The 20,403-nt window shown below is 54.6% G+C and overlaps 1 protein-coding gene across 2 annotated transcripts in view; it reads left to right on the top strand.

Moving 5' to 3' along the window:
- TNFRSF1B (TNF receptor superfamily member 1B) overlaps positions 1-16,664 on the top strand; it is a 33,839-nt gene extending 17,175 nt beyond the window's left edge. Inside the window, exons 2-10 of one of the 2 annotated variants that reach the window (XM_060141403.1) lie at positions 1,800-1,899; positions 3,632-3,760; positions 4,231-4,380; positions 4,795-4,888; positions 5,292-5,521; positions 6,063-6,140; positions 6,712-6,746; positions 9,747-9,936; positions 14,021-16,664. In XM_060141403.1, the coding sequence (XP_059997386.1) occupies positions 1,800-1,899; positions 3,632-3,760; positions 4,231-4,380; positions 4,795-4,888; positions 5,292-5,521; positions 6,063-6,140; positions 6,712-6,746; positions 9,747-9,936; positions 14,021-14,298 (1,284 nt within the window). In that variant the 3' untranslated portion in view covers positions 14,299-16,664. Of the gene's footprint in view, positions 1-1,799; positions 1,900-3,631; positions 3,761-4,230; positions 4,381-4,794; positions 4,889-5,291; positions 5,522-6,062; positions 6,141-6,711; positions 6,747-9,746; positions 9,937-14,017 lie in introns of both variants that reach the window. The other variant, XM_060141402.1, reaches the window with a different exon arrangement.
- The last annotated feature ends 3,739 nt before the right edge of the window (positions 16,665-20,403 follow it).

The raw sequence follows: 20,403 nt of genomic DNA, 5'->3' as shown, positions 1-20,403 counted from the left end.
GAGAAGGGGCTTTACTCCAGGAGCAAACAGGGAGGGAGGAAGTATCAGGACTGAGTGTGTGTGAGTGTGTGTGTGTGTGTGTGTGTATGTGTGTGTGTGTGTGTGTGAGAGAGAGAGAGAGAGAGAGAACGTGTGTGTGTGCGCATGCGGGCGCAGCCATGGGCATGTCAGCTTACAGTCCAGATGGGGTGGAAGTTACTTTTTAGGCTCTGGGTCGTGCAGAATGGATCCCACTTCCCTTGCCAGCCTGCATCTCTCCCAGCCTCCTTAGAGCTGCCTTCCTGGGGTTTGGCACCAGGCCTGGGGTGAGGGTGTGGGTGAGGGATGGGCCTCAGGGGCCGATCAGCATGGAGGGCACACCCGTGTTAGGGCTTGGTGTCCCTGGTGCCAAGGGTGGACCCCTCCAGGAAATGATACTGTCATGAAGCCCACTGCTGAGATTAGTGCGCCCTGAGCACCTAACTATCAGTACACGCCAGGCTCTGTGGTGACAGCGAATGGTCACCAGGCAGAGGAGGCAGCTCGGCCAAGGCCATGGGGGCCACAAGAGCCACAGATCGCTGCGCAGCCCCTGGGGGTCATCCCCCGATGCTTCCAGCTGTTGGCGCCGAGCTGTGTGCAGCCAGGGTAGTTCTGCCAGGCCGAGTGCGGCAGGCAGCTGGGTTTCCAGGCCCATTCGTCCTGGATGCAGGGACCAGGCAGGGGCCCACCTGCCCCTGGCTCCGGCAGTCATGCCTCCCTGGTGGTGCTGTGGAGGGGGAGGGGAAGGCCAAGTGACAGCCTGCCTCCCTACAGTTCATGCCCTCTGACCCCACGGGTTGGGGCGCGATGCTCTGGAGCGTGAACAATGTCACAGCATTGGTCCCACCTGAGGGCTGGGAGCCATTATGGGGTAACACCCAAGACAGCTGGAGATGGGTGCCCTGCTGGTGTAGGGGATCTGTGTGGGGTGCAACTACATCCACTAAGTAGGGCACCTGGAGCACATTGACCAGCTCCTGGCACCCCATAAGTGCTCCAGAAATGTAACCATCATCATCAACAAATATTCTTCTCCTGAGCCCAAACTCTGCTGTGGGCCCCATGTTGGAAGCTGAGGGTCTAGAGGGGATGAGGTCGTCGTTTCTGCCCTTTGCATGGCAGACGTGTGCATGTGTGTATGTCTGTGTGTGTTCTGTGTACAGGTATATGCACGTGTGCATGCAAATGTACCCGCGAGGGTGGCAGGACGAGAAGGTACCCCATTTCAGCACAATGAGATGATCCTCAGGAGGGCATATTCAGTGTTTAGAGAGAGCCCAGAGCGGGAGGAACCTGAATCAGCCTGGCGGAGTCCGGAAAGGCTTCCCAGAGGAGGCAGCACTCAGCTGGAAGGACAAAGGGGTGATTACCAGGTGCAAGAGGGAAGGCGAGGCAACCTAGGCACGGCTGATTTGTGCTGAACTCTGCCGTTCGCTGTGACCGAGGCCACCGCCTTCTGGGAGGCTTCAAGGCCTCGCCTCTGCCCCGTGTGGTGTGAGGAGCTGGCCCCCCACTCTGGCCAGCTGGTTCCACGTCTCCGCCTGCAGACATGTGTGTGCTACACTGAGGGAGGAGGGGGGGGAGGTGAAAGAAGGTAGGGACTACCCTTCTTCTACCTCTACCCACCCCCCACCAAAGGGAGAAGTCCCCACGTCAGTAGAGCCCCAGCAGGGAGAAGGCCAAACACTTGCAGGACGCAAGACGGGGATCTGGGCGTACAGCGTAGCAGGATCCACGGGTGGCCAAGCTAATGGCTGTCCTCCCCTTCCCCATTCCAGGCTGTGTTTATCCCCTATGTCCCGGAGCCTGGAAGCTCGTGCCGGCTGCAAGAATACTACAACACAAAGGTCCAGATGTGCTGCAGCAAGTGTCCACCAGGTGAGGGCAGCCACTGGGGCCCTTGCCCTCAGCCTGGCTGGGTCCCTGTGGGCCGGTGCCTTGAAGGGAGTGGGTGTGCTATGGGGGTTAGGGGGTCAGGGTCATGGCCCTGGACTCTTACTGAGCTCCCACTGGTTCCATGAATCGACCCCCTGCTCCCTCTTGCTTCTGGGCCTTTGCACATGCTGTTCTCTCGGCTTGGTGCACTTCCCAACTCCTTTCCCCTGGTCTACTCCTGCTTATCGCTTAGGCCTCGGATGTCTCCCTCCTCCAGGAAGCCTGCCAGCACTGTCTGGCCAGATCTGACTCCTCCTTTCCGCTCCCACTGGCCCTTGGCATCCCCCATGGCAGCAGCTCTTTTGACATTGTGAGATCCTGCCCTGGATCTCTTTTGTTGCCCCCACTGTGTGCTCCTCAGAACAGGGACTGTGGCTTGTTCTCTGCTGAATCCCCAGCACTCGGCACGATACCTGGCACAGAGCAGGTGCTCAGAGCATATTTGACTGAATCAGTGACTGCTAGCCATTTCACAGATGGTGGACCTGAGGCCTGATCCCAGTTGGGAGAGGCAGGTGGCCCAACACCTGGTGCTGTCCATCCATTCATTTGTTTATAATTTATTCCTGTGATGTTTATAAAGCATTTTCTGAGTGTCAGGCACTGTTCTGAGTGCTGGGAATACAGCAGAGAGCAGGGCAGACAAAATCCTCGCCCTTGTGGATTTTGCATTCTAACAGAGGCCTAGACAAATAAACCAGTAGAAGAAATAGACGTATGGTCTGTGAAGGAAACAAGGCAGGGGAAGGCAGACAGAGACAGAGTAGGACATGCTGTTCTATATGGGGTGGTCATGGAAGGCCTTTCTGAGGAGCTGACACGTGGGCAGAGACATGCAGGAGGTGAGGGAGTGAGTTATGCAAACATACGGGGTGGGGGGGAACAGCATGTGCAAAGGCCCTGAGGTGTTAGCTTCTTTGGTGAACGTGGAGAACAGCGTGTGTCCTAGAGTGAGTAAGCAGGGACCATGGTAAGGAGTTTAGATTTTCTTCTGCAGGATCCAGAAAGGCATTGAAGAGTTTTGAGCCTGAGATGTGGGCAGGCACATATGTACCTGTCACCTCCAATGGCCATTTTAAGAGACCCCAGGGGAAGTGACTCTTCTTTCTCCTGTTAACCGGTAGGGTCTCTGTAAGAAGTTACTAGATTAGCACAGCAGTGGAGGTGGCAGGATAAGAATGGGGACAGGCACTCAGAAGAGAAACTTCTTAAAGGTTTGCCTGGGTGTTCTCCCATCCCCTGGCATGCCTTCTCTGGAGGCCTTCAGGAGTCCCATGGCCTCATCCTTGATGGGATACCAGGGATGACTACTACTGCCTTTTTTACCTTTCCCAGCTGGAGAATTTCAGCCAACTACAAAGAAGAAAGGAACCGGCAAACCAGTTCTAACTAAAGTGTTATTGACTAATAATAGGCAATTCCAATGGTGGAATTCCAGGCACCTGAAAAGAGCAGAGAGGAAGATATTTTATGAGCACTGCGGGGTTCAAAGATGGCATGACAGCTGGTACATGTTAGATGGGAAAGGATGCAGAGTCGAAACTCCATCAAAGAGCCTTCCCAGCCAGGCCTCGCAACTCTGGGGCTCTGGAGGACAAAGGATGAGCCCAGGGTCCCGGCAGAACCCCCCCAGCCCTCCCCTCCTCCGCTGAGACTCCTGGCCTTGCTTTCTCAGGCTACCATGTACAATCCTTATGCAACAAGACCTCAGACACCGTGTGTGACTCCTGCGAGAGCAGCACATACACCCAGCTCTGGAACTTGGTCCCTGCGTGCTTCAGCTGTAACTCCCGCTGCAGCTCTGGTGAGTTGGCCCAGAGTGAGGGGTGGTCCTGGGCATCCTCCCCTGGCCACCGTGCACTCCGGCCCCTTTGCCTGGGAGCTGGCTGGGATTATCCCAGACCTCTGTTTTCATGCCCCGGGGCACAGGTACAGCTCTTTACTTTTGATCAGCGGCACTATCATCCTCTGTCTCACCGAGTCCTCTTTGATAGCCCCTTGGGGCAGACAGGCCAAGGGCAGCAGGGGGAAAACGGTGCCTGGTTTTAGAGTTGAGGACATTATGCTTGGGGAAGCAGTCATGCTCGTTCATGCTGCGTTGGAGACTCTGTGTCCAGCAGTCTCTTGGCCCCGTCCTGAGGGCGGTTCAGCGGTCTGCTGGAGATCAGAGCTGTCTGGGGGTGGTGGGGCTGGGTGGGAAGACAGAGTGGGCATGGCAGTGGGTGGGGCTGGTGGAGGCAGGAGTGACCCTCGGCTGTCTTCTCGCTCCTCTAGACCAGTTGGAAACTCAAGCCTGCACAGCAAAACAGAACCGCATCTGCACCTGCAAGCCGGGCTGGTACTGCACCCTGGGAAGGCAGGAGGGGTGCCGGCTGTGCGTGCCACTGCGCAAATGTGGCCCTGGCTTCGGCGTGGCCAAACCGGGTACGGGGCCAGGGCCAGAGGTCCTTGGGGACCCCCTTGGGCCTCTCCTTCCTCGGAGCGTCGTCAGTGGCGGCCAGGTGCCTGGTACCCATCTGTCCAACCATCCCGATTCATTCTTTCCTCCAGCACTCCTGGTCAGGCACCTCCTGTGTGCTAGGCCCTGGGGATCCAGAGGTGGATCAAATTAAGCCCCAGGCTACTGGAAAATCAGGTGGTGTCCCAGGAAGACACAGTCACTAGAATTAGTTAAGGACAAACCGCCCAGGTGTGTGTGTGTTCGTGTTAAAGGGGAGAGGTGCAGACCGAATTCCTCAGGCCCCTCATTCTTCCCCGAGGGCTGCAGTTCCCCTAGGGCCGAGGCGCACCTCTCCATGGAATATCTGAGTTGGTGACAGTTTCTGATTTTTCTTGAAGGAACTGCAACATCAAATGTGGCGTGCGCTCCCTGTGCCCCAGGGACGTTCTCCGACACAACGTCATCCACGGATACTTGCAGGCCCCACCGGATGTGAGTGGCTGAATCCTCTGCTTCTGAAGGAACAAGGAGGGGCTGTCCCTGGGTGATCATGAGGCCTAGAGCACAGAACAGCGTGCCGTGGTGGCCAGAATCCCCCCAGTTACTCCCTCGGGTTGAGGCATTGCCGAGCCCTGTTCAATGCCAGGACTGGTTTATCTGACAGTGGGTGGGTCCCTGAACAGACAGCATGGTGAGCAAGAGTTTTGCTCTGGAAGTCAAGACTGGGTGGGGTCCTAGGGGACATAAGTCTTGAAAGAGGGCGTGGCACACGAACCCACTCCCCTAACCCAGTTGCTGGGCCCCTTGCACACTGGCCTAGGTCCCACGAGTGAGCACAGCTACCCTGAGCCACTCAATCCCCTGCTGTCCTTGACCAAGCCCCCTCCTCCTCCAGCTGTAGCTCGGTGGCCATCCGTGGCACCTCAGAGATGGATGCAGTCTGCACATCTGTGCTCCCCACCCTGAAAGTGACCCCGGGCCCAGCCCTCACAAGATCCCAACGCGTGGAGCCGACTCCAGGGTCCAGCACAGCTCCAAGCACCTCCGTGAGGCTCCCGATGGCCCCAGGTCCTCCAAGTTACCCGGTTGAAGGGCGCAACACAGCAAACATGTCTCTTCCCATCGGTAAGTCACAAGGGGGCCCATTCATCCTTCCTCCCTCCCTCCCTCCCTCCCGTCTTAGAGTCTTACCAAGAGCTTGTTATGGACTAGACCCTGTACGCCGTCCTGGGATGTAGGTAGCGTTGAGACTTGCCTTCTTCCAAGACTTACTAATGCCACTAGGAATTACTGGGTGGGGAGAGGTAGGGTCAGCGTTTTATGTGAAAGTGGAGATGGTCTCCTGGTTGCCGTTGCCGACGAACCTATTAGGCTTTGACAGTGGGCTGGGCCAGGTCACCTCATGGGCTTCCCTTCTGGGGTTAGGACTACAGCAGGCCAGAGGGCTCAAACTCGTGGCCCTTGGGCTGAGTGTGGCCTACAGACACGTTTCGTTTGGTGCACGGATTTTGGGTTGTTTTGTAATCAAATTTGAGAGCCTCTGCACTGGGCTTGCCCCTCACCTGCGATGACCCCAGTCATCTTTGGTTGTCAGCTGACCTGCCTGGTCCCTGGTACATTTGAGTTTGCTTTTTGCAGCTGTTTTGAACTTCTCTTTTCCTTCTAGGACTGATTGTGGGTGTGACAGCGTTGGGTCTGCTAATAATAGTCCTGGTGAACTGTGTCATCATGACCCAGAAAAAAAGTAAGATTCCATCCTTCCTTCATTCATCCATCTATTTACACATCCGTTCAGGAAGCTTTTCTGGGGCACCCCTCTGAGTCCAGCACTGGGCACAGACTTATGGGTCAGACAGAGCTGGGAATGGCAGCCCCTGTTCTTAGGAGCTTAGAGCCTGGGGCGGAAGGCACTTCCACTAACTTATCTACTAAAAGGCAAGATGCCCTCAGGGCTATCCAAGAGGGCAGAAGTCCAGGATTCTTGTCTGGGTTCAGGCCTTCTGGAGCAGGTGGCATCTGAGCTGGGCAAGATTTTGATGGAGACATGAGTGCAGGAAAGAAAGGGCATGCAAAGCAGGGGGCATGGTATGAGCAAAGGGGGGCAGGCTGAAGAATGGTTTGGGGCGGGTGTTGAGGGCTGGCTGGAGAGTTGGGTATGGGGGCTTCTGTGTACCTTGTCTGATAGGTAATTGCTCCCCCCAGGGCTGGGCCTACTCCAACTGCTTCTGCTTGGGCCCCGTGATCCCTCCTAGTTAGAACAGATGTGACCTGAGGAAGTCAGTGTCTCTGACTTGTCCCCTCTCTCCTCTTTGCAGAGAAGCCCTTCTGCCTGCACGGAGACGCCAAGGTGGTGAGTGCCCCTCTGCCTTCCCCCTCCTCCTTCCCTTGTCTTCTTCCTGCTGGGCTGGGTTGTCCCATGGGAAGCAGTGAATTCTCTAGGTTGGTCTGTCCAGCGTCAGGCAGCGTGCAGAGCCCTGGGAGGCTGAGAAAAGGCCAGCCAGGGTCTGTTGCTGGGACTAGTAAAGGTGACTTGAGTGTGAAAGGCCATATCAGGGAGCAGAGGGGTCAGTGGTGTCAGTGGCAAGCGTGTAGTCATGGACCCATGGTGTGACCTTGGACTGACATGAAATTGCTCATGGCTGTTTCCTCACCATTAAATGGGGACAGTGTCTCAGCCAGCTTGCAGGGCTGTGCCTTTCACCCAGCTGGCAACAGTTCTCAGCATCTCCATCATGTTTACAAAGCACTTCCTCATGGAGCAGTGGTTCTCAAGCTGTGTGCTAGGGTACTCAAGTGTTCCACAGAGGGTCCTTCCTGGGGGGTCATCTCTGGGGTTGACACAGCGAATGGGTGGCCTGAGACACAGACTTAGGAGTGCCTCTCTTTACCACCTCCAGCACACAAGCTAATTGCACCACTCACAGACATGCACACGTGCTCCCTCACACAGAGACACACGTGTGTGCACACTTCAGACACCCTAACACCTATACATACAGGTGTATGAATCTCAGGAACACACGCTCACATATGCAGACAGACACAGGCTCAGGCAGCGGCTTTGCCGGGGTCTCTGCTTCTGCCCGTGGTGGGGCCAGGCTGGGAGGTGAGGAGGGCCGGCTGGGATCCTGTTTGTTCAGTGAGGCCCCTCAGGGCTTCCCCGTCCTGGGGTCCCAGCCCAAGGAACAGGACTCAATGCATCTGCCCCACTCAGAGCCTGCCTGAACTTTGCAACTCGTGGCTTTTGGGGGAGGGAGGCAAGCTGTGACCTTTGGGGTTTCTGTTCTGCCTGGCCCTAGCCACCAGCAGAAAAGTGGGACGCAGGCTGAAAAGCCCCTTCTCTGGGGGGTGTGAAGAATGACATTTGGATGTGCCCCCTCCCCCTCCCTCTCCCCTGCCTGTCCAGGCTCCCAGCAGGGCGGGGGGTGGGGTCAAATACCAAGGTCAGACCATCTGAGCGAAGGTTCAGCATGAACTTGAAATGCTCTCCATTCCTCCAAAGCCGGGGGCGGGACTGAGTGGGAAGCACGCAGCTCTGGTACACTGAGCCAGAGTGTACACTGAGCCACGGCCCCGCTGTGTGATACTGAGCAGGGGAATCACCCTCTCTGGGCCTCCGTGGCCACACGGGGACTGCTTACAAAGGATCCTTCTGGCCTGGAGTGAGAGTCTATGAGCTGACCTCGGGATATGCAGGGCTCAGGCAGGGCTGGGGGCTGCGGGGATTGGCACCTGTGTCCTTCCTGTGTCCTCCACCTCTGACCTTACCTCCCTGGCCCTACTAGACTGCATCCCTCCAGCACTTACTCGCCTCAGTTCTCATTCTACCCTGGACCCTCTCATCCTGGGCAGGCCAGGGCAGTGGGTGAGAATGTGGCCCCTCTGTCTTGTTTCTGGAATCCAGTGATCGCCCAGAACCCCAAGGCAAGGGCTTGTGCACCTGTTCAGTTGGTGCGGACAGGCAGCCGCGTTGGAGTGAAATTTCCAGGGGTTCCCAGCACGGGTGTCTGGAAATGTGGCACCTTGTCTTGAGCCTCTGGGGCTGAAACCCCAAACACCCAGGAAAGGTGTGTAGGTTTTAGCCCAGATGCACCACGTCCTAACTCTGTGACCTTGGGCAAGTAACTCAACCTCTCTGGATCTCGGTTTCCGTATCTGCAAAGCGAGGATAACACTTGGCTGTTGGAAGGATCAGTATAGATAGTGTCTGGAGAAGCTTCAGCACCGTGCTTGGCATTGGATGCATTCAAGCGTCAGCTAATATTTTATTATTACTGTTGCTGGGATTTGTGTTTTATGAGGAAAAGATGGAGAGTCACAGAGCAGCTTGGGGAATGGAATCTGGAAAGTGTTGCTGAGACGGCAGGGCTGAGGGTCCTAAATGAGAGGACTGTCCACACTGGATTGACTGATTGAACACAAGGGCGAGCAGGCGTTTTCTGTAAAGGTCCAGACAGTGAATATTGTAGGCTTTTTGGATCATCTGGTTTCTGTCATATCTCCTCAATCCTGCCACTGCAGTGGGAAGGCAGCCACAGACACAACATAAACAAATGGGCGTGGCTGTGTGCTGATAAAACTGTATTTATGGACACTGACATTTGAACTTCACATAACTTCGTGTCACAAGATATTAGTCTTTAAATATTTTTTTCAAACATTTAAAAATGTGAAAATTATCCTTAGCTCGCAGCCTGTACGGAAACAGTGGCAGGCTGGACTTGGTCCGTGGCAGTAGTTTGCTGAGCCCTGATTTAACAAACCCTCGACCAGCGCTTACGATAGAACAGGCACTGTTCTGAGCGCTTTACAAAAACTCAGCCATTTAATCTTCTCAATAACCCTAGGAGGTAGGTTGTTATTCTTTCCTTTATAGATGGAAAAACAGAGGCACAGAGAGGTTAAGTAACTTGTCCAAGGTTGCAGAGCTCGTGAGTGATGGAGTCATGATTTGCATGCATGTGGTCTGGTTCCAGAGTCCATGCCCTTGGCTGCTAGGCTGAGCCGCATCGCCCTGTGCTGATGGGGTGACCTCAGGAAAGTCACTCTCCTTCTCTGGGCCTCTGCTTCCTTATGCAAAATGAGGGTGAAAATCCTGCCTCACCTCTAAGACTGTTTGGTGAACAGGGCCACGTGGCCCCTGCCCTCTTAGGGCTCACACTCCAGCAGGGCAGCGATGCTAATCACAGAAGCCACAGAGAATCACACGTCCTAAAAGTGCTGCGTGTGGAGAGCATGTGCAGAAGTGCTGTGTAAACCGTGAAGGGCTGATGGTGGTGAGAGGGAAGAAGGGGCAAGGAGCCGGCTGATGGGCTGACTGTCCTCCCTCCCCCCTCGTCTCCCCATCCAGCCGCATCTGCCAGCTGATAAGGCCCGAAGTGCCCCAGGCCCCGAGCAGCAGCATCTGCTGACCACGGCGCCAAGCTCCAGCAGCAGTTCCCTGGAGAGCTCGGCTGGCGCCGCGGACAGGAGGGCGCCCACCAGGCCCCAGCTGCAGGCGCCGGGCGTGGGGAAGGCCCCGGACAGCTGCGGCAGCTCAGGTAAGAGGCGGGAGCCCCCCTGGCTTCCTCCCCCCCCCTCCCCAGTGTGTTTCTTCCTCATTTCTGGCTGAGCTGTCTCTTCCTGGGCCTCCCCTGCAGGATGAGGCCTGAGCTCCTAGCAGGACACTGGAAGCCCTGCACCACCAGTCTGGGCCCCCCTCCAGCCTCCTTCCCTCTGCCTCCTCAGGTGAAACTGAGCCACAAGCTTCTTTCTGTTCTCGGAACCCCCACATCCCTCCCACCTTTGCCCTGCGGGTTCTCGCACCAGGAACACCCTTCCTTCTAGACCATCTCAGCTTATCCTCTGTGTCCCCAGTATCCAGGCAGGGAGTTTTCCTATATATCATAATACATATAATATATAGTACGTAAAATAGCATATAACAGTGTTATACTATGTAAATATTATATATCAATATATGAATCATACATTGATATTGATGCTATATATATGTAGTATGTAATATATTATATATTAACATTTTATATATATAAATGTTATATTAATATGTTAACTTATACATTGATGTTATATATAATATAGCATATAACATGCTATATGTTAATATTGTAATACGTCATAATTATATATTTATTGTATATTACATATGTTGTTATATATTATATTGTTATATATTGTATTAGATAATATATTATTTTATTATTAATATATTATTAGAGTATATATTATAATTATATTATTTTTACAATATTAATACCTATTATATTTCCTCATCTCATCAGATGAGGAAACTGAGTCTCAGAGAGGTTAAACTGCTTATTCAAAGACACAGCTGGTAAACAGAAGAGCCAGGAATCACCCCTGGGCTCTCAGGGTCCAGGGTCAGCCTGGAAAGCTGAATGAGTAAATGATGGCCCTGGGACTCTACTCACTGTGCCTGTAGTCCGGTCCCTTTGGGCCTGAGGCATCAGGACTGCGGATCCCACGTGGGGTCTGGAGAAGCCCGTGCCCTGTTTACACAGTCTGCATTTAGCCCTGGACCTGGTCTGTGACCAGTGTCACCCCTGGTGGGCATCTGCAGTGCCCACATTGTAGGAGGCCCCTGCGGGGGTCCCCCAGAAAGCCTGAGGCTTCCTCGGGCATGTTTTGTAGTGAGAGGCCAAGCCCGCTGGCCTGCATCTCCCCCCTCACCTGGCAGCGCTGGCTGGCGGGTTGAGGAATGACCGTGGCCTTGGTTCATTCCCAGATGCCCTCCCGGCTGCTCTGGTGCCGTGAGACTCTGAACAGGCTCCTTCACCCTGCCAAGCCTCAGCTTCCTGTCCTAGAGATGAGCATGGCAGCTCCTTGGCAGGGCTGCGATAGCATTCACTACCTGCCTCCTGACTCAGGCGGTGGGCTGCGGCGTCCCACTTCTAGTTTCCCATCATCACCCACCCTCATCAGTGTGATGTCTCGTCAGTGCCCTCACCCCAGCCTGAGAGCTCCCCAAGGAAGGGACTGGGTCAGTGCCTGGAACATAGCAGGTGGCCCTAAATGTTTGTCGAATGAATAAATGAGATCAGAATATAAAGCTCTTGGTCTTCTTCTACCTCTTAGATTCATCTTTCCGCTTTCTTGCGACACCTCTTCCACACGCATCCTGGTGTGGCTTCCTCCTTGGGGAGCCCTGACCGTGTCTGCTCCGCCCCCCCACCCGCTGTCTCTTTTCTGTTCCTTCTGCGCCTCTCTGGCCTCTGCTCTCCCCTCCTCTCCGTCCCACCCGAGCACCTCTCCCCGCTGTGCGAATGGGTAAACCTCAGGTCTGTGGCCCCTCCTGGTCCCCCGTCTGCCCCCGCAATGTCTCGTTCACAGTGTGCACAACCTTGGTGACTCTGAGTGACATTTGGTGCTGTGGAGGCCCAGGGTGGAAAGTTCCTTCCTGCCCCATGATTTTAGCACCCCACCTCCACCCTGCTTGTTTGGGACTGTTCTGAGCAGAGCAGCTCGCCAGCTCCATCCTCCTCCCGGAAACAAACTAGACTGGAAAACAAACAGCCGGTCCTCCTGGCAACCCCTGGACACTAGGTCGCCATAGTAACAGCAGCAACAACCATCCTTTTTGAGGGGCTATTCTGTGTCCGGCCCTTACATTGACTCCTCAGATTATCCACTATTTAGTCCCTCACTAGTTAGGAAACTCAGATGCCCACAGGGCTGGGAGGGGAGGCGGGGCTGAACCTGTGTCCTGAAGCCCTTGCTGCCAGTCGCATTCAGGTCTGTGGGTTCCGCTCTCCCCCATCTGGCTCCCAAGGGAAGCTCTAAATCCAGATTCTTAAAATGTAAACTCCTGAATTTTGAATGTTGGCAGCCAATTCACTTAGAAATACTACCACCACCAAGAACAGAACACACCTGTGGGCTGGATTTTATTCATTCACACGTGTCCCTGTTATAGGCACTAGGGCCACAACAGGGAACAGTCAGAAAGGCCCCACCCTTCTGGACTCAGGGCCTGGTCGGGGAGAACCCAATGAGAACTCCAGAAATGGATTGCACAGTGGGCGGAGCTAGGGGCTCTGGAGATTATAGCAGAGGGAGGGACACAGGGAGTGAAGGATGGGTGGGAGTGAACCTCCTTTAGAGAGGGAAGCCACGGAGGCTTCTTGGAGGAGGTGGCCTCCAGGCTGAGGCCCAAGTAAAGGAAGGAGTGAGCTATGGGAATAGGGAAGAATGTTCCAGGCTGAGGGAGCAGCACGTTGCAAAGGCACTGAGGCTTGGAGGGCTCAGGGAGCTGCAGGGAGGTGAGTATGGCTGGAGGGAACCCAGCCAGGATCTCAGAGCAGCAGGAGATGGGGTGGGGAGAAGGCAGGCACCAGGTCATGCAGGGCCTCGTAGGCCATGGTGAGAACTGTGTTTGGAGCAGCCAAGGAAATGATCCGGCTCTGGCTGCTGGTGGAGAGCAGACTGCAGAGGGGCCAGGTAGAAGCCAGGAGACAGGAGGAGACTGCACTTGTCCAGGGAGCGGATGGAGGTACAGGCGGTATGCAGGAGGTGGTGAACTTGAAGGTGGACCAGGTAGGAATCGCTGGTGCCTTGGATGTGGGGTGTGAGAGAAAGATGGGTCCAAGGCTTTGGGACTGAGCATCTGGGTGGATGGCAGGCGTGTGAACTGAGATGGGGAGAAGCAGGTTGGACGGGATATGGGGGTGGAATCAAGCTGAGGTACAGAAGACGTGGTTGGATATATGGGCCCAGCGTGAACCCCTGCTTCACTGAGCCTGTCACCCCGTCTCTAGGAGCCATGCAGGCTCCAGAGATACGGCAGTGAACAGGGCAGAGTCATCCTTGCCTCGAGGGGATGGAAAGGGTCATTAGACCCATTTCACAGCTGAGCAAATGGAAGCTCCAAGAGTTTAAGTGACTCGGCCAAGTCTATGGAGGCAGAGCGGGGATCCAAACCCAGGACGGTCAGGCTGCGGAGCTGCGGGCATCCCGGCCTCAGTGATGAGGACAAACTACGTCCCCACCACACCCCATCCTGGAATCCCAGATTTATGAAATCTTAGAGGCAGCTCTATGTGGAAGGAAAAGATTTGCTGTGAATGAAGACAAGTTCAGGGTCGATGTTTAATTTCCGTAAAGGAGCAATTTCCAAGCCCTTTGATGTTGGTTCCTTGGCATAGAGATGATGGGCCAGTGGCAGGGGTCTCGCCTTTTCATAGCTGGTGTGGCCAGGGCTGCTGATGCCTTGCTGCAGTTTCGGGAAGGTAATTCATCTCTACTGCTTCCCCAAGACTGGAATGTATCCTTCCTGTCCTGGCGCACTTCTCCGGCTCCTTGTGGGGAGTGTTTTGTTCTTGGAGCACCTTCACTTCCTTTATATAGGTGGCTCCTCCCATCTGTGGGGTGACTTGGGCGGGGTATTCTTATTTGGCAGGTGAAGAAACTGAGGCACACAAAGGTTTACAGGACTTGCCCAAGATGACACAGCAAAGCTGAGCTAGAACAGGGGCCTCTTGCCTCCTGGCACGGTGCTCTTCCCCCGCATGTCTTAATCTGCCTCTCGGGCAGGAGGCAGGCTGTGAAGACACCCCCCACCCCAAGGCCCCAGCTGACCACTTTCTCCTGTCTTGTGTTTAGCAGAGGCATCGTCTGGTGGCCACGGGACCCAGGTCAATGTCACCTGCATTGTCAACGTTTGCAGCGGCTCTGACCACAGCTCTCAATGCCCCTCCCAGGCCAGCTCCACGAGGGACACAGACACCAGCCCCTCTGGCTCCCCGAAAGATGAGCACGTCCCCTTCTCCAAGGAGGAATGCCCTTTCCAGTCCCAGCCGGAGGCTCCAGAGACTCTGCTGCAGAGCCCAGAGGAGAAGCCCCTGCCCCTCGGTGTACCTGATGCCGGGATGAAGCCCAGCTAACCACTCTGGCGTGGCCTGTGTCACAGCCAAGGTGGGACCAACCCCTGGTCCTTCTAGGCCCCTCCCCCGCAGGACTCTGACTCTTTCTGGGCCAAATTCCTTTAGCGGCTTCCAGGGCCTCAGCCTTCCTCTCACCTTGCAGGCACACGAGGCAGGGAGAGTCATGGTGTGTCCTGTCACGGTGTGTGTCTCTCTTGGAAGGCTGGTGGACACGGATGCGCTGGGCAGCCTGGAACAAATCCCCTGCCTCTCTGAGAGCTGCCCCTCCAGCCGGTCCTGCATGCTTGGTTCCTGGAGCCCTTGTCGTTTTTGGTTTTTACTTTTCTTTTAATCCCTGGGCTCTACCCGGCTCTGGCTTCCTGCTGGGGAGGAGGGATGCTGCATGCATCAGCCTTGGAGAAGGGGCAGTGGGGAAAGAGCAGGGCTTTAGCCTGAATGTGAGACTGCAGGATGGTCCCAGTGGGGGTAGTAGGGGTGGGTGTCATCAATCAGATGGTTCTGTGCAGGGAGCGGGTGGCAACCCCTGTAGGGGACGGGAGTCCCCCAGGTTAGCTCAGGACTTCTGGAAGCGCCACCTCCAAATCCACTCCTGCTATAGCTCCATCTCGTGCCATGGGGTGGAAACCGGATGCCCAGGCAGGCAGCCTGAATGAGGGCTGTGACCTGGTTAAGACGGCAAACCTCTAACCGGAAATCTTCCAGTTGTAACATGTGGCAATTAAAAAAAAAAACAAACAAAAAACCCATTAGCTACCATGCGGATAAACAAGCCAAGTGTAAAAAAGCCAAACTCAGAGTTTGTATCCTCTGCCTTTGAGCTTCGCTCCCATTTACCCCCAGTTTGAGCTTCCCCTCCCCCACGGTCTGGTGTGGAGCTCCAAGGCCACACCTTTTCCTATCAGGGAATTTCAGGACCTGGAGATGACTGAGGCCCCGCAGCCATCTCCTCCTACCTCAGCCTGGACCTTCCTCCTTTGCCTTCCAAGGGGATGCTCCTGTTTCTCCCGACCCCCTCCCACTGTTCTTGGAGTCCCAGGTCCCCATGGAGCCTTGGCGCCACTTTGGTACTGTGCCCACTGAGATCCTGAGTGGTCGTGAGATGCTGAGAGCCAGTCCTGTGTCTGCGTTGAGTGTTGTGGTTCTCTGTAGCCCATGTTGTCAGATCGGATGGCCTGCCGGAAGCAGCCGAAGCTAACACTTTTGCCGAGGGATTCTTCCCCGTTAAGGGGTCAGCCCACTCCCCACAAACGCATGCCCAGGCCCCGTAGACAGTGGACAAGTGTGGCCTTAACCGGATTCTGGAAGGAAGGGGGATGGGGGCCTCCTTGAGAAGACCGTTGGGTCCCTGATATCTGGATCCCTTGTTGAAAAATTCCACTGGACTTGAACTTGGCAGCTGAACTTTTGGAGGGTAGAAGAAGCCCAGCCACTACCATGGAGTGAAGAAAGGCTTCCCACTCCGGAATCAAGATGTCCCTCTGCCTGGACTGGCCAGGGTCTCCAACCACATTGGACCCTTTATGGCCGTGGAGCACCTCTGCCCCCTGGTGGACTGTCCTGGGAGGACCTCAGGCCTCATTGTCATCACTCCAGCAGAACAGGGATGAATTAATTGGAAGGAGACTCTTTCTGGGTGTGGCCTCATTTTGTTACCAGAATTGCCACCAGACCCTTGGTCAAAACCCACCAACCCCTCCCTTGAACAGGAACTAACATACACCTTTAAGTCGCAGGGTCTGGACACAAAGAAAGAAGCTATAGGAAGAGGGAAACAAAAACTGGATAGGACCCGCTGAAACCAAGAGGGTGATGAATCTGACCTCTCGTAGACCCTGAGTCTCATTCTACACTGACTTTACTACATTAGCTACTAAATGACACACCTACAATGGCTGTGACCGGAAGTCACTGACCAAAAAAGGACAGAAAAGGGATAGCACCCCATTTCTAGGAAAACCCTGCCTCTTTCCCAGAAAAGTAATGCATTTGCCTCCCCATCATTCGTCTCACTCTAACCCCCATTGTCCTCACTCCTTAAAAGTAAATCCCTCTCACCATTAAGGCGAGAAGTGCATTTACGAACTAAGTTCTTGCTTCTCCATTCCCTGGCCATTGAATAAATCTCGCGCCGCTCTAATCTCAGCTTCGGTTTTGTTTTTGGCTGTGCGAACCCAAATGGAAAGAGGACCTTCTACTGCCAAGGCAGGGGGCCTCAGCCAGGCTAGGGCCTAAGTGGGGGGTCCATTCGACCTAATTTGGTAACAGTTTTCCAGCTTGTGGGCTTGTGTTGATCCCAAGACGAGAGTTTGCACTGTATGTATCCCAGACGACATCCCTGCTTATAAATAAACCTTTCGTTTGTTTTACACACTGGCTGCTGGCTCTGTCTTCGGGTCTGAGCTGGGGGATGTCCATGGTCCTAGTGCCTGACACCAGTGTGAGGGGGAGAAGGTTATGGCCACTGGAGTCTGACAAGTCCAGGCTGTGGCGGGACCCCAGAAGCACCTGCATTACAGCTGAGAGCCCGGCTGTGCCCTCGGGCCTGTGAACAGTGGCAAGGCAGCCCTTTGTCCAGAGCCACCCAGCCGGCCTCCAAATATGCCCTCATCACTTGCCCCGTCCATCACCTTGGTCTCCTGGGCCCTCTCTGAGGGTTGCGGTGGTCTCTGCAGGTCTGCTTGTTCACGTGCTGTCCCTCCTCACTCAGGGAAACAAGACTCTGGTCTCCAGGAGGCCCCAATCTCGGAGACACCTATGAGGCCCATCACTGCGTGCTCAGACTGTAAGCAGGTAAGTTAGGGGGTCCTTGGAGAAAGAGAACCAGGGGTGGCTTTCTTTTTTTTAAAATTAATGAATGAATGAATTTTTGGCTGCGTTGGGTCTTTGTTGCTGCATGGGGGCTTTCTCTAGTTGTGGCGAGCGGGGGCTACTCATTGCGGTGCGCAGGCTTCTCATTGCGGTGGCTTCACTTTGTTGAGGAGCATGGGCTCTAGGCGCGCGGGCTTCAGTAGTTGTGGCACACGGGCTCAGTAGTTGTGGCACGCAGGCTCTAGAGCACAGGCTCAGTAGTTGTGGCGCACGGGCTTAGTTGCTCTGTGGCATGTGGGATCTTCCTGGACCAAGGCTCAAACCCGTGTCCCCTGCATTGGCAGGCGGATTCTTTTTTTTTTTTTTTTTTTTTTTTTTTTTGCGGTACGCGGGCCTCTCACTGTCGTGGCCTCTCCCGTTGCGGAGCACAGGCTCCGGACGCGCAGGCTCAGTGGCCATGGCTCACGGGCCCAGCCGCCCATGTGGGATGAGGGATCCCATGTGGGCATGTGGGATCCTCCCGGAGCGGGGCACGAACCCGCGTCCACTGCATCGGCAGGCGGACTCTCAACCACTGCGCCACCAGGGAAGCCCGGCAGGCGGATTCTTAACCACTGTGCCACCAGGGAAGTCCGGGATGGCTTTCTTGACAGAAGAGAAGCCATTTTTGGCTTAAGCTGTTTTGTGACCTAAACCTGGCCACAATGCTTGCCCTTGAACAGGTCTCAGTAATCAATGATCTTGAGCAAAGGAATGAAGAAACAAACAATAGTCGGGCAAGAGAAGTGACAATAGCAAAGGTAATGCATCAGTTGTAAAGACTCCCAGTTCTGTATCAATGGTGAAGATTGGCCTGACGCAATCAACCACCAGATCAACTAGGGCCTGAAGGACGAGGATGTTGACCTGTTCTGACCCTCGTGACTTCAATCAACTAAAGCTTGGACTCTGCCTGCTGCCCAAGCCCCTTCATGTATATGCATGTACACTTAGCTTAAAACTTCCCCAATTTTGCTGTTTGGGAAGACATTGCTTTGGGAGAGACCCCCGGTGTGCTCCTGACTTACTGCAAGTAATCATAAATCCTTCTCTTGATCTTCGGCTTGTTCAACACCCAACAAGAGGCAAACCCAGTCTTTGGGTAACAAGATGAGCACAGGGTCTCCGGGAGCAGAGGAAGACCCCAACCACAGCCAGGGGATCAGGGGAAGGGTTCTGGAGGTGACCTCTAACCTGTTCCTAAGGCATGAACAGGAGTTTTCCAGAATAAAGGATTGGGAGGAGGTTGCGGGCAAAGGGGTTTCCTCATGTCAAGGCCTGAATGGGAGAGAGACCCTGGCCCCTGAATTCACTCAGACTCCTTCCCTGTTTTCTGTCACTCCCTCACCGGACACACCTTTATTCTTGGTGACTTCCTGGACCTCCTCTTGATGCCAAAAACTCAGCCTCTGTGCACCGGTGCCAAATCGAGTCTCAGAGACAGAGTTTCGGGTGAAGTAGAAAAGAATAGCTTTATTGCTTTGCCAGGCAAAGGGGAACATAATGGGCCTGTGCCCTCAAAAACTGTGTGTCCCGGGCTTCCCTGGTGGCACAGTGGTTGAGAGTCCGCCTGCCGATGCAGGGGACGCGGGTTCGAGCCCCAGTCCGGGAAGATCCCACATGCCGCAGAGCGGCTGGGCCCGTGAGCCATGGCCGCTGAGCCTGCGCATCCGTAGCCTGTGCTCCGCAACAGGAGAGGCCACAACAGTGAGAGGCCCGCGTACCGCAAAAAATAAACCAAAAAACAAACTGTGTGTCCCTACCTGGCGTGGGGAGGGGGATTTGGTGAGGAGTTTTATAGCAGTGGTTTACGGGTGGGGTTGCCAAACCATGACCTTCTCTGGAATGAAGAATGCTTCATCCAGTAGTTAACATCTTCCATTTGTTGGGGGGTTTAGTTCTGTAGAAGGGCTCAAAGCTACTGCTATGTGTATCCCTTTAGGTGGAACCAGGACCCTGCCCCGAGGCTGCACCATTGTTTCTTGACTGCTCCTCCCTTTTCTCTGCATCCCCCACCCTTCCCTGATTAGCAACTGTTCGAATCTGCTCTTTGGGACTCAGGGAAGGTCATGAAGGCTGGAGTCTATTCCCTACAATCAAGAAATGGGGGGGCTTCCCTGGTGGCGCAGTGGTTGAGAGTCCGCCTGCCGATGCAGGGGACACGGGTTCATGCCCCGGGTCCGGGAAGATCCCACATGCCGCGGAGCGGCTGGGCCCGTGAGCCGTGGCCACTGAGCCTGCGCGTCCAGAGCCTGTGCTCTGCAACAGGCCACAACAGTGAGAGGCCCACGTACCGCCAAAAAAAAAAAAAAAAAAAGAAAAGAAATGGGGGACACAGAAAGGCTTCCTTGCCCAGGAGCCCCACAGGGTCCTGCTTGGGTTCACTATTGCTGCTGTAACAAACGAGACAAACTTAGTGGCTTAAAACAACATAAGTTCATTCTCTGTAGTTCTGGAATCAGAAGTCGGAAATCAAGGGGTCACCAGGGAGGCTAGGCTGTAAAGGGGAGTCTGTTTCTGGAGCCTCTAGGGGAGAATTCGTTTCCTTGCCTTCAGCTTCTAGAGGCACCTTCATTCCTTGGGTTGTGGCTCCTTCCCCCATTTTCAAAGCCAGCAGTGTAATACCTTCTGTAGTCAAATCTCCCTCAGCCTCCCACATGTGACTACGTTGGCCCCACCCAGGGAATCGAGGAGAATCTCCCCATCTCAAGATCCTGCCAGGTTACATTCACAGATTTCAGGGATTCGGACGTCAATGTCTTTCTGGGAGCCATTATCCAGCCTCCCAACCTCCACCATCCATACACTCTTTTAGAGAGACTATCTCACACCCTGTCTTCTCTCCTCAAACCTCTGACCTCACCCCACCATTACCGTCACCTGGTTACCTGGCTGCCCATTTCACTGAGGGGATAAAATAAACACAAGAGAACACCTCAGACTCTCCCACCATATCTAGCCTCCCACCGTATCTGTGCCCAGGGCCTCAGCTTTCTCCCCTGTGACTATGGATAAACACCCAGGCTGCTGGCTAAGGGCATCCTCCTCTCTGCTCGGGATCTCAGCATCTCTCCCAACTCTAGGACATTGCTCCAGCACCTCTCCTCTCTCCTTCCTTTAGCATCAAATTCCTGGTCTCCCAGATCTTTCCTGCCTGCATGCAAGCATACGAATGATTCTTCCATGTAAAAAACAACTTACTCCCTCACGCATTAGAATGGCAAATATAAAAAGAAAGAAAGAGAGAGAGAGGGAGGG

Source organism: Lagenorhynchus albirostris, chromosome 2, assembly GCF_949774975.1.
Source record: "Lagenorhynchus albirostris chromosome 2, mLagAlb1.1, whole genome shotgun sequence".
NCBI classification, from domain to species: Eukaryota; Metazoa; Chordata; class Mammalia; order Artiodactyla; family Delphinidae; genus Lagenorhynchus; species Lagenorhynchus albirostris.
Note: the sequence above shows the minus strand (reverse complement) of the source record. Positions and strands in the feature narration are given on the sequence as shown.